This window comes from Aotus nancymaae, unplaced genomic scaffold (genome assembly GCF_030222135.1).
Source record: "Aotus nancymaae isolate 86718 unplaced genomic scaffold, 86718_ANA_hifiasm-v0.15.2.pri h1tg000011l, whole genome shotgun sequence".
Taxonomy (NCBI): Eukaryota; Metazoa; Chordata; class Mammalia; order Primates; family Aotidae; genus Aotus; species Aotus nancymaae.
The window spans coordinates 33312054-33325737 of NW_026988422.1; the positions used below are offsets into that span (position 1 = coordinate 33312054).

Here is a 13684-nt window from a genome sequence, read left to right on the forward strand (position 1 = left end):
AATGTGTTAATTTAGTAATCTAATACATATTAAATGTAACACCATAGTTTGCATTTACATTATAAAATATTTAGCTTTACAGTTAAATATTGGATTTTCCAGTGTTAAAACTAATTTCTTTAATGAAAATCACTGGAATGTATTCATTTTTTAAATCAAAGTGTTCAGTACAATACACATTTGCTAGGAAAAGTATATTTTTAAAACCAATAGGATCTTGAAATGGTGCTTGAAATATGCACATACATGTATATATATTTGTAATATAAATACGTACATTATGTATATATGTAATATATATACAAATTTATAATATAAAATAAAGTGATATAATTTTTGTTGAAATCAACGTTTCTTTGTAATATAACACATTACAAATTATATAAATGTAATGTCAGAATGAAATCTTTAAGCAGAATTATATTAAAGAAATTACATCCCCTGAAGAAGTAGAAACGTGGCAGTATGGAAGGCTGGAATTCAGTGAAAAGTTACCCGTCGGTTCTGTAGTTTCTTCATAGCGGCTTTCATCTCCTCATTTCTCAATGCGTAGATAATGGGGTTCAGGAGGGGAGTAAAAATGGTATAAAACACAGACAAGAGCTTGTCCACAGAGAACCTACTGAAAGGCCACACATAAATAGAAATGCAAGGGCCAAAGAACAGTGTAACTACCACGATATGTGCAGAGCAAGTGGAGAGTGCTTTGGATGCGCTACTAGCAGCACGTTTTCGGACAGTGAGGAGGATCACAGTGTAGGAGATCAAGAGGAGCAGGAAACAGCTCATGGAAAGCAACCCACTGTCTGAGATCATAATTAGACCTAAGACATAGGTGTCCATGCAGGCAAGTTTGATCACCAGAGGGAGGTCACAGAAGAAGCTGTCTACCTCATTGGGACCACAATAAGGTAAATTCACAGTAAAAGCCACTTGACTGATGGAGTGCACAAATCCAATGACCCATGAAGTCAGCACCAGTCTGATGCAAGTCTGCCAACTCATCAAAATCATGTAATACAAGGGTTTGCATATGGCCACATATCTGTCATAGGCCATGGAAACCAGTAGCACCATCTCAGCCCCACCAGTAAAGTGCAAGAAGAAGATTTGAGCCATACATCCTCCAAAGGAGATGAGTTTTTGATCACTAAGGAAATCGCTGATCATCTTGGGAGTGGCAAAGGAGGCTAGCCACATGTCCAGGAAAGATAGGTTCCCTAGCAGGAAGTACATAGGGGAGGAGTGCAAGCGGGGATCAGAAATTACAGTGACCAAAATGAGAAGGTTACCCAACATAGTGGCCACATAGATCCCAACGAAAAATATAAATAAAAAATTTTGAAGATGTCGTGAAGTGCAGAGTCCATGCAACACAAATTCAGACACAAAGGAATAGTTCTGCAGGTCCATTGCCTCAGGTTTCAAACTTTGAAATCTAAATAAAGAAAAAAGTCCTGTTATTTGCAACAACACCTGAAGGACAATGTGTTAAGTGAAATAACCCAGGCACAGAAAGACAAATGTCAAATGATGTCATTTAGTATGTGGAATCTAAAAAAGTCAAATTTAAAGAAACAGAAAGTAATATGATGTTTACTGGAGGCTGGGAAGTAGGAGGATGGGGGATAAGTTCATCAAAGAACAAAGTTTCAATCAGACAGATGGAAGAAATTCACGAGATCTATTGTACATCATGGTGATTATAGCTAATAGCAATATAGTATACACATGAAAATCACTAAGAGAATAGATTTTGCATTCTCATCACAAAAAATAAGTATGTAAGGTAATGTATATGTTAAAAGGCTTGATTTAGCCATTCCACAATGTTTAGACATATGAAAACATCCTGTTGTACATTATAAAGGTATATAATTTATTTTATTTTATTATTTTTTAAGTAGACTTTTAAGTTCTGTACATGTGCAGAATGTACAGGTTTGTTACATAGGTATACACGTGCCATGGTAGTTTGCTGCACCCATCAACCCGTTACCTGCATAAGGTATTTCTTCTGATGCTATCCCTCCCCTATCCCCCACCCCATGACAGGTCCTGGTGTGTGATGCTCCCCTCCCTGTGCCCATGTGTTCCCATTATTCAACTCCCACTTACGAGTGAGAACATGTGGTGTTTGGCTTTCTGTTCTTGTGTCAGTTTGCTGAGAATGATGGTTTCCATGTCCCTGAAAAGGACATAAACTCCACAAAGGTATATAATTTGTATTTGTCAATTAGAAAGAAAGAGAGAGGGAGAGGAAGGAAGAAAAGAAGCAAGCAAAAGTGTCTGTTAATTGCCTGGCATATGAAAATAATCAACTAAGTGTTAGCTCTGCATAATTTTTAACTTGCAAGTGATAATCTAAAATATAGAATGTTATATACTAACAAATATGTCTATTTGCCTTTTCAGACTCCAGTGATTCCTGAGGGGCAGTTAGACATTCTGAAAGACTTCTGCTTAAGCCAAAAGTTTCTTAAAGCTAAAAAACATGTTTTGGATATAAAGACTATGGGCAGAAAGTGATGTATAAATACAGAATACCTCCCAAATCATGTACTAAAGTTATGTATATTGCTTAGTAATTTTATAAAAGTCTCATTTATTGTGTTATATATTAGTTGTAGAACAGCTTTTTTCATATTCTCAGGTAACCTCTTTGAGGAAATTTGATCTAAATAATAGCACGGTTACATAGAGTTTTATCTAAAGTATCAATCTATGCCATAAAGGAGGGCAACCTATATCTGCAGACCATGGGACTCTTTCCTCTTCCTTGGCCTTCATCAACAACCTGGCTATGATATGATTTACAAGTTTAGATAACACAAATCTGATGGGATTTACTTTCAGACTTATAGAATATTTCAACATGCTGGAAATATGAGCCATACTCAGCAAACTAGAGAGAAAAGGTGGAAGGAGGAAGGCAGAAGAGTGTAGACTGAAACTTATCAGTCTAACAGAGACATAGAGTATTATATTAATATATTTCTTTGTAATCTTGCTTTTAGTGTGTTATAATTCTTTTTTTCTCAAAAAATGAATAAAAATATTTATGGTAAAATATGTTTTTATGCTTTTAATTAAATAAGTGAAAAAGTAGATCTGGTTCTGGGCATTCATATCTTATTCGCCAGTTAAATTTCAACTCAAGAAATTGCTTTCTATAGAGCCATAATGTTGAGATTTCTCCCATATTAAACCTGCTTGAAATATTTCTTTTTTTCCCAACCACTTTATTAAGGTATAACTTATATACTATAAAATCATCTATTTGAAATATTTACTCAATTATTTTTTAATTATTTTACCAACTTGGTTATCTTCATAATGTTTCCCTTGGAATTTTGAAAATCTCAGTCCCTTCCAGGACTTCTCCTGGTAGTAATCAGGCTATCTTCTTCCTTATTCATTTACTCACTTACACACTCATTCATTTAGACTGTATCTATAAGACACAAACACATTTTTTCATCTCACTTTATTTGGTATAAAAACCAACCAATACACAAAGAAATAAATCACTTAACCTAGGATCAGTTTTCTCTCCCCACAGAGTTTTATTTTTGCTCTTATTATTTTTAAATTAATTGCTTTGGGATAAAAAGCCTTTGATCTAATTCATTTATAGATAGATTTATTATTTATAAGCTTTCTCTGAGAAGATTTAGGATGACTTTTTTTTTCTTTTTTTTTTGTGATGGAGTTTTTTTTTTTTTGAGATGGAGTGACTTTCTTTTTAATAAAATTTTAAATTATTATGTGGAAGCTAAACAAAATAAACTCAGAGAGAGTAGAAAAATGGTTACCAGAGAATGGGAAGGGTAGTGGAGAGGGTGGGAGGATAAAGGGAGGATCATTAATGAGTACAAAAATACAGTTAGGATGACTTTCAATGAAAAAGATATTTCCAAGACCTCTCAACAAGGTCCAGAGCATAACACCTATGCAATAATATTTGGGGATGTTTTCACCACTACACATGATTGACTAATAAGTTCATCATATTATTTTAAAATGTAGCTCTGAGATTTCAGATGAAATGGAACAGGATGCATAGATTCCATTATTAGTTATTTTTTATGAGCAATAAACTGGAGTCTCACTCTTCTCACTGAGAGGAAAATATTGTAGAAGCCTTTTTATAAGGGGTTTCACGTAGAATCCTTCATGAGAAATTACAAAAAAAAGATGCAGGACTCTCCTTCAGATGAGCTTTTTAATGTTGCTCCTTTATAAAATTGAAGAATATAAAAGAAGAGTCTTGTAAGGCTTCTACAGGGAAAAAAAGTAACTTATTCTAGTTGTGAAATAGCCTAAAAATGAGAACTTAATATAGTAATAGATTTTTAGAATCTAAAGGGATTAACGATTACCACTTCTTCATTAGTGCACTCAAATAGTACCCATCTCAACTACACTGTTGTGAAGATAACGAAAATTCTAAATTCCTCTGGTTCCTCTTGATTTTTTATAAAAGCATTACATTAAATCACTTAATTGCAACACTTTTTTGACAATTAGATGCTACTCATCTTTAGTTTGAAATTTTAAATCTGAAGCCAAAATCCCCAGCTGGCACAATGGACATAATCACAAAGCAAAACTTCTTAGGAAGTTTAGATTCCTCTGACACCCATTCTAGCACACATATCACAGGTCATAGAGCTACGCTTTTATTGATATTCTTTTCCTTTTTATGCCCCTGAAAAATTTCACTTGCAAATCTAAAACATAATTATATTTAATATACTGTTTTATAAACATTAAGTGAACAGAAAGGTGAAATAATCAAATGGAAAACTTAGGAAACAAACATAAAGGAACTCAATTTGTTATTGAATCAAAGATATTCTACAGTTAGATATTGGTGATGGTTGTACAACTCTGTAAATACACTAAAAACCATTGAATTGTACACTTAAAGTGAGTCAACTTTATAAATTATATCTTCATAATGCTTTTAAAATGGATATTAAAAGAAATGTAATAAAATAGTCTCAAAGTTCTAATTTCTGAGAACTATGATTTGTAAAGTCATCTAAAAGCAAATAAATGTTAAATTTATAATCAGAAAAAAAGAGATTGATTTTGCATACAAATCAATGGTATTTTTAAATTAAAATATAAATCAAACTCAATAAAAAAAATTAATTTTAACTTGCAAGTTATGATGTAATTCAATGATTTAATATATAAGATAATAAATTAGTCTCCATTTGACTTATATCTTACGCATGTTCATATTTATTGCAAAGGTTCTTTACTAACCTGGAGTTAAGATGCTCAGTGCTGTACTGCAGTTCACCCAATTTATGTTTTACATCTACTATACTTGAATGGAGCTTTTGAAAATACACATCTTTTATCCCAGGGATGATTTAATCATCTTTCTCCTGCCTCTTAAAAATAATTCAGGAAAAGCATTATTTTAAAGTTAGAGAACTTCAGATTTGAGTCTTCCCTGGAGTTAAGATGTAAATATACCCTGTCTGCCACTAATAAAGAATCCCTTAACTATGGGCCATTTATGACCAATGACCATAATGAAGGCAGGGGAATAAGTCACCTGAGGGCGGAAATTTGCAGTAATGAAGCATGTTCATTTCTCCAGGTGACAAAAGAAAAATAATTACAGATCTGCCAGATTATATAAGCATAGTTGCATTTATTTTTAATAATTCAAGCAGAATTATATATGCCAATATTCAGTTAATCAAGTATAAAATGACAAATGTATAAAGTATAAAATGAATAAGTCATCTGAGGGCAGAAATTTGCAGTAATGAAGCATATTCATTTCTCCAGGTGACAAAAGAAAAATAATTACAGATCTGCCAGATTATATAAGCATAGTTGCATTTATTTTTAATAATTCAAGCAGAATTATATATGCCAATATTCAGTTAATCAAGTATAAAATGACAAATTTATCTCTAAACAATCAAATTAACAAGTTACATTCTAAAAATTTGCTTAAAATTTGCCAACTCTGCACATTATATAACTTTGATGAAACATTACACTTTTTCTCTTTTTTAAAAAAAATTAATTTATTATGCTTTAAGTTCTGAGGTACATGTGCAGATCATGCAGGTTTGTTACATAGGTATACACATGGCATGGTGGTGGTTTGCTGCCTCCATTGCCCTGTCACCTACATCAGGTTTGAAAAAGATTTACTCATCCAAGGAGCATCAGATTTATATGTTCCAAAATGTTTGCCTTCTCTAGATTTGTACGGTCATGCATGATGAAATCTCCAGGTGTGTGGGTTACTTTATCACTTACTATTGATAGTCTATTTACTTCTCCAGATCATTCAAGGTTAATGCAGGATTCTTCTACTAATGGGTCCATGTAGAAGACAAATATTCCAAACATTCTGATAAATGGTAATCACATTTATGACTATTCACATGACATTTACTTCCATATTAGGTATAGAAGCTCTACCAAATTTAGAAGAAATTTGACTACCAAGACAGCATATGAGTATAGCAAAAAGTCTCAAGCGGTACATTGACATTAGATAATTGTGTTTCACTTAAAATGAGTTGCAAAATCTAAGTTCTATTTCTCTCTTTTAAACACACAGATAATGATTACCAAAGAAAGTCTGCAGAAGCATTCTATTAGCTTCAGTGTGATTTGTTTCTGAAATGTAGTCACTAGGTGGTAACAGACATAATGCATAATGTGTAAAATAAAGAATTATAGAGAAGTTTTTGAAAACCAGATGAAGTGAACATTGGATTTGGAGGTAAGGAGAGATTTACTAAATTCGGTTGCTTTGTTTATGAGTCAACATAGAGGGCATTTTTGGATAATATTAACATTTAAAATGGTGAGTCTTGAGTAAAGTAGACTGCTCTCCATAATGTGGGTGGGGCTTATCCAGTAAGTTGAAGGCCTGCATAGAACAAAAGGACCAGCCTTCCAAGGCAAGAGAGAATTTCCCATCAGACCATCAGACTGCCTCAGACCTTCATCTGTGTCATCAGCTCTTCTGGGTCTCCAGCCAGCAAGCCCACACTGCAGGTTTGGGACAACTTTTTGATAGACACTTTGGAAACATAGACCAGACCCATTAAAAAATACCAGTAGGTCTAGACCTAGTCATTTCTATTTAAAATATGTCCATAATCAAGTTTCTTTATTAATAGATCAAGAATTATTAAGCAATTTACTGATTTATAGACCAAGAATTATTAAGCAATCTACTGATTAATAGGTCAAGAACTATTGAGCAATTTAAATTTTCCAGAATAATTAGTCAATTAAAGTATACTGTGTGACAGAAGATAATTAACACATGAAAAAATATGTTTTTGACAAACATTTTCATATATGAAGAAGGGTTCATAGTGTTTTGTTAAGGACAAAAAAAGACAGCTAACCATACAGTATAAATCCTTAGATTGCATCAAATAATAAAATAGATAAGAATTATTACTCTCTTTATACTTACATTCTAGCAGAAAACATAAAGACATAAATACAAATAAATGAGTCATCTATGGTAAGTACTAAGAAAAAAAATTAAGCCGAGTAAGGAGTACTGAGAATGCCAGAAGAAGGATTGCAGTTGGGTTTTAATATTTCAAATAGAGTGTTGAGAATAGTCCTCATTGAGAAGGTGACTTGATTAAAGGAGGACATGAGATTAGCTTTGTGTACATCTAGGGAAAGTCAAACACAAATGAGAAAATGGCCATTGCACAGGCACTGAGGTGAACACCTCATATGTTCTAAGAACTCATGTGGCTGAAACAGAACAAACAAGTGGGAACTAATTGGAGATGAGGTTTAATGAGTAATTGTGGGTAGAGCACAGATCATGAAGGACCCTGTAAGACACTATCAGCACATTGCCTTATCTTCTGAGTGAAATGAGGAATAATTGGTGAGTTTTAGAGGTAGTCAGACTCTAGATATATTTTGACATTAGAACCAACAGGATTTCTTGAAGATTATTATGGGGTCTAAGTATAATAGAGGAGTCAAGCATGTTTCATGTATTGTAGCCCAAGAAACTGAAAAGATAAAGTTACCATTAAGTAAGATAGTCAAGCTATATTTGTAGACAATAAAGAGGTCAGTTTTGGACATGCTAACTTGGAAATGCTAATTTTGAATAAAAATGAGGAAAGTGAATAACCTCTTGGTTAAATGAGGCTGAAGTTCAGGAGAGTAGTGTGGATTATACTTATAAATCTAGAAAATGTCATGGTGTAGCAGATTTTTCAGTACCTTGGCCTTTTCTCCTCAGCATATATCAATGATATACATGCTATCATTACTTCAAATGCTGTCAATTGCCACTTGCCACTCTTCATTAATAGCTTTTTGGCTGAATCTGCCCTGCCTTACACGTTGGATAGTAAGAGACGGTCAGGGAATTAATGCCCCTGAAATCAACCTCCAACCAATGCCAAAAAATACCCCAACTTCCTCTATCCATGGGCTAGATAACTCTCATATACATATTCTATACTATTTCCCAGAATTCCACAGTGGGATAAATAAAACAGATAAGAATTACTTCCCTCTTGATACTTACATTCTAGCAGAAAACACAAACACATAAATACAAATTAATGAGTCATCTTTGATAAACACTAAGAAAAAAAATTAAGCAGAATAAGCAATATTGAAAATGCCAGAAGAAGGATTGCTTCAATTGCCTACAGTGGCAAATTGTTTGGTAATGTGCTGTTTATTCTCTTCTTCCCTTGTCCTACTTCCTCACTCTAGCAGAAAACTACCGGATTTTCTTAGGATCACTTTTGCCCAGTAAAAGTATTTGTACTCCAATCCTGATCTCAGAGACTTCTGGATGAATACAAGGTAGAACAGTTAATACTAGACCTGCTTCTATAGAACAGATTCTTAGAACGGGATTTTGAAATTAAATTGCTCACAGGCCCAATGCCACAGTCCCTCATTGTTGATGGTAAGTAAGATCCTGAGAATCTCTGGCACACTGTATATTACAACTACCAGACTCTCACTTGTAATGATTTAAGTTGGGTTAGAGACCTAGAATTAGAGAGTGGGACAATGGTGCTTTATAAAAATAAAGAGTTGGCTGGTTATTTCTAACTGGCATCGAAGTGCTTGCAGAAGAAAATAACAGGCCCAGATGAGTCAACTATCAAGCCACAGTATAAAAAAATAGAAGACCCCATGACAATATACAAAGACGTCTCTATTGTCTAGAGTCTAGGGGCAGGCAGTGCTATAAATCAGGACAAATACTAATTGTGAGAATAGTGAAGTTATAGAGAAAGCTGAATTCACAACTCTGGAAACTCTTTTATGCTAAGGTCTAAAAAGAAAAGTGTTAGAATCTAATATCTGATATAATTTTGTATATCAGAGAGAAGTGGCTTATTGCTTCTCACTGGAAAGTAGCATATTCACTTTCTCTGGAAAAAAACCAAAGGTTCTAACTAAGGTGTATGTGTCATAAAATAATACATATTCATCTTAAGATCAGCCCCATCTCTGCATCTATCCTTACTGCTTCTAGGTAAATAACTAGAGTGCAGGTATATAATATTAGAATGGGGAAATACTAACCCTACTCTCAGGTAAAAGAGAAATAACCAAAAGAACTTCATGAACTGGCTAATATGCACTGGAAGAATAAATGAATGTTGAAGGTTGGAACAATGCATGGGGGCAGAGTGTGGGATAGATAAGGGAGAATTTATTGACATGGAAGTACTTTCCTGTAAGTTAGGATTTTATGCCCTTGAGACTTGGACAGAATGATGATCTGTTCTGTCCAAGGTAGAAATGCTGGAACTGCCTTGGCATATCTTAAATGAAAGTCTCAAAAGTTTAAGTATGCTGGGGAAAATCAAATGGATTTAGCTTATAATACTAGTGCACCAACCAACAGACAGTTACAAGGGAAGGTTTAGAGGCTCTTTCACTAAAGCTTAAAGAATGAACTCTTTATTATCAGTCACAACAATAGGAATCTGGAATATAAGAGGATGGATAGCAGTCATTATCAGAGGTAACTATAATAATTTTGACAGTGAGCAACAAGTCTGTAAAAAAAGCATAGTTCTTGACCTGCAGGTGTCTAGGTTATGATAACTAGATGGAGTAAGAGCTGTAGGCAGCCAAGAGAAATATTGCTCGACTTACATAGCCCAAGGAGGAAAAAGGAAATCAAGAAGTGGTAAGCAAGATGTTGGTAAAAGTCACCATAATGAAATGAAAACAATCTATTACCTAGTTTCTAAAAATGAGTGAGTAATCAGATAGAGCACCCCTCAATTCAAGAGGCCAGGTCCATTTGTAAGAAGAGTTCCATGCTACAGCAAGTATATACAAAAACAATTCCCCCAATCATTTCCAAAAATTAATTATGCCCAGAGTAACTGAACAGAGGATAAAGGGAAATATTCAGATATTTGAGGTCCATGTCTGTCTTACTTTCTCAGAAGTTTCTCCAATTATTGCCAGATAACAAAAAAACTGATTCTCTGAAGTTGCAGGGGTTCCCATGGTGGCAAGCCGGATAGATGCCTGGTGATCCAATCTCTTAACTTTCTCAGGTAATGTCAGGTGCCTTCTGAGTCATCACCATCATTGTTGGTTGATTCTCCAACAACTGGTCCTTCATCATTGGGAGGGGGTTGTTTGGTGGTCTTCTGCTTTCAAGGAAGGAGCCCCATATTCCCCCTTTTTTGTTTATTAAGATAGACTCTAAGAGTATGATAAGTTTATTTCATAATGGCCTAAGCGGTTGAGTTATACAGGATGCCAGTTTTATGTTGTATGTGTTAAAGTTGCAATGCATATGCAAATTGAGCACTAAGATGGTAAGGACTATTATCAGTTTTTAGAGTTTGTGGAAGGCCTAAAGTTATAATAGATTTAAACAAATAAGCAGTTGCATATTTAGTTTTTTCTCCTGTTTGTGGGGAAGCATGTATCAAGCTTGTATAACTGTCCATGGTAATATGGAGAAATTTAAAATGTTTAAAAGGTGTATACTGAATATTGCCAGATAGCATTAGTCACCAGACCTTGTGGGTTGGCACCAAGCCCTAAGGACGAAGGAGAGAGAGAATGCCATTGGCAATCAGGAGAAGTTTTAATAATTATGTGAGCTTGAGCAAGTGTTAAACAACATTGTTAAGACTGCGAGCATTCTGATGAAAAAATGCATGATTAGCTTGAGCCTGCAAAAAAGCAGGAAAGTCTGCAAACCACATTTTTGGTCATACTAGAGCATTGGCTTGAGCGTTCCCTTTTGATAAGGGACCAGGTAACCTAGAATGAGAGTGAATATGTGTGATGTAAAAATGGTGACAACAGGCACAGAGGAGCTCTTGTGCTGCAAGTAACAAAGCTAGTAAAGATTCATTAGTAATGCCCTTCACATGTGAAAGATTTAAAAGAGTAATGCTATACACCACATAGGCAGAATCACTAACTATATTTATGTTTTGGTGAGGAAAAATTTGTAAAGCCAGTATCATGACACCTAATTGCACCTGTTAAAATGTTCCTGGATTTTGTGCTGCCAGTTTTGCATGGCATCTTGCCACACTATAGCTGGCTTTTCAGTTTTTGCTCATCTGTAAAGACAGTAGTGGCATGAAGCAAGGAGTCAGAGACAACAATAGATACAAATTCAACAGGCATGGTTCGTAATAGATTTATGAGCAGCTTAGAGTCTGGGAAATGGAAGCTGATATTATGAATAAAGTTAGATATTGTTTCTTGCCAACTAAGATCACAAGCTAAAAGAATATGAAATTGTTCCTTGCTTAAAGGTAAGAAGAGAACAGCAGGGTCATATCCTGACAATTAGACGCAACATCAGCGTCCCTTTATGAGAAGAGAAGCTATTAAATCTGTAGTCTTTTTTGTATGTGTTTAGAGGGATTATGAGACAGGTAAATAGCACATAAAATACAGAAACAGCAAAAGATAAAGCCTGCCTGTTAAACTAAGGCATGGAAGGCATGGATATTTTGAGTGATTTTTACCATATTTTCTGGTTTTTGAAAGGCATTAGAATATGAAAGGATAATAAACCTACAGTGAGTTATCTTAAGTGTGTAAAAACCAAACAAACAAACAAAAAAAAAAAACTTAAAAAAAATATCTTCCTTATTCCCCATAGAAAGAAATAAAGCAGGGAGAGATGTCTCCCCCCTTCATTCGTTCTGTTTCTGTTCTGGTTTCTGTTTTTCCTTGTCCTTTAAATCTCCTGAATTCCCTTCAGGTGGAGAAGATGGGCAGTTTGACTCACTGCAATCTGGCCAACAAAGAGGATACAACACAAAGCGTACCAGTGCCCAGGTGATTAAAATAGTAACATTACCAAAATGACCTTTTTAAAAACGGTTTTAGGTGCTGGCCATTTTCTTGCATTAGCCTTTAGCTGGAATGTCTTAGAAGTAAGCTTGGGAAAGTAGGGATGTGGCTGTTTTTATTTTTTTAAGTTTTTAAATTTTTCTGAGTTCCTTGGGCCACCTCTCTTTTTAATAGCCTACCACCTGTTGCTGCCCTTACCCTCAAAGGAAGGAAGAAAGATTAGAGGCCAGAAAATGACCAGGTGGTAAAGTGTGCGTGTATAAGCGTGGAGGCAGGAAGCAAGAGGGTAACAGGCTGGGAGAAAACCACTCCCCTTATCTTCTAGGTCACCTAAGCTTGGAGCCAACCCTCTTAGGTAAGGTATTGAAAATATACTGGGCTTTTTATTATTTTTACTACCCCCAAGCAGAGAGGCTCAGGGGAGGAGCAGAAATGCAGCATAGGGTCTGCTTTGAAGTTTTCCAGCCACAGTGTTTTTAAACATTTTATAAAAAAGTAAAACAAACATTCCTTACTGCTGCATCTGTCTTCTAAAGATGACACCAGTTGGCAGAGCTTGCCCACCTCAGCCTAGTTAGCATTTAACATATGGCTACAGGAGAGTGCCCCTTATTAGTGGGCTCCTCCACCAGAGCTCTGTACTCTAGGCTGCTCCACACTCCTCTGCTTACCTTAGGCTAGTAAGGTCGGGGTGAACGTGGACTGTTTCTTAACCCTTTCCATAGGGGGCCAGGGAAGACAAGGAATTGCTTGTCAACTGAGACATGTGAGGGGTGGCAGGAAAGAGCAGAAATAGGAAAAGCAGCAGCACAGCAAGCAGCAGGCCACTCTCTGGGCACAGTTACTAAGGCACATGACCATGGTAAGGAGGATTCTTAGGACTGGGCTGCGCTGCCTGCAGCCACCTGGGGACTCAGTCTGTGCCTCTTGGCCTTTCCTCCATCATGGCAAACCCAGAAAGGGGCAACTTGCCTAGACTGCCAGTGACCAAATGGGCATCTTAGCAACTCTCCTGCCCCAGGCCTCTGTGGGCAGCAAGAAAGCCAGAGCTTTCTGGGATAAAAGTCAGGAGGTAGCATGCAACTTTCCCTTATACTTCAGGGAAACAGAAAAAAGACAAGGCCAAGAAGGCTGGTACTGGAATCAGGAAGTGAGAACTTGCATATTAGGAAGACAATCGAAATCAGCCACTTTCCTTCCCTCCTGGAGGCACCCCTCCAGCAGAGAAGCTTGTCAAGAGGACTTGGCCACCCAATCACATAGATGTTTGCTGACTAGGGGTCTTATCCAAGAACCATCCCTTGGTGGCCTCAAATCTCCTAAAGGG

The 13684-nt window shown here is 35.7% G+C and overlaps 1 protein-coding gene across 1 annotated transcript; it reads right to left on the reverse strand.

Annotated features, from left to right (window-relative positions):
• Positions 1-480: 480 nt before the first annotated feature.
• On the reverse strand, positions 481-1413 carry LOC105729632 (olfactory receptor 4K14). The gene has a single exon (XM_012470582.2). It carries the CDS (start codon positions 1411-1413, stop codon positions 481-483), a length of 933 nt encoding a protein of 310 aa, XP_012326005.2.
• Positions 1414-13684: the final 12271 nt, after the last annotated feature.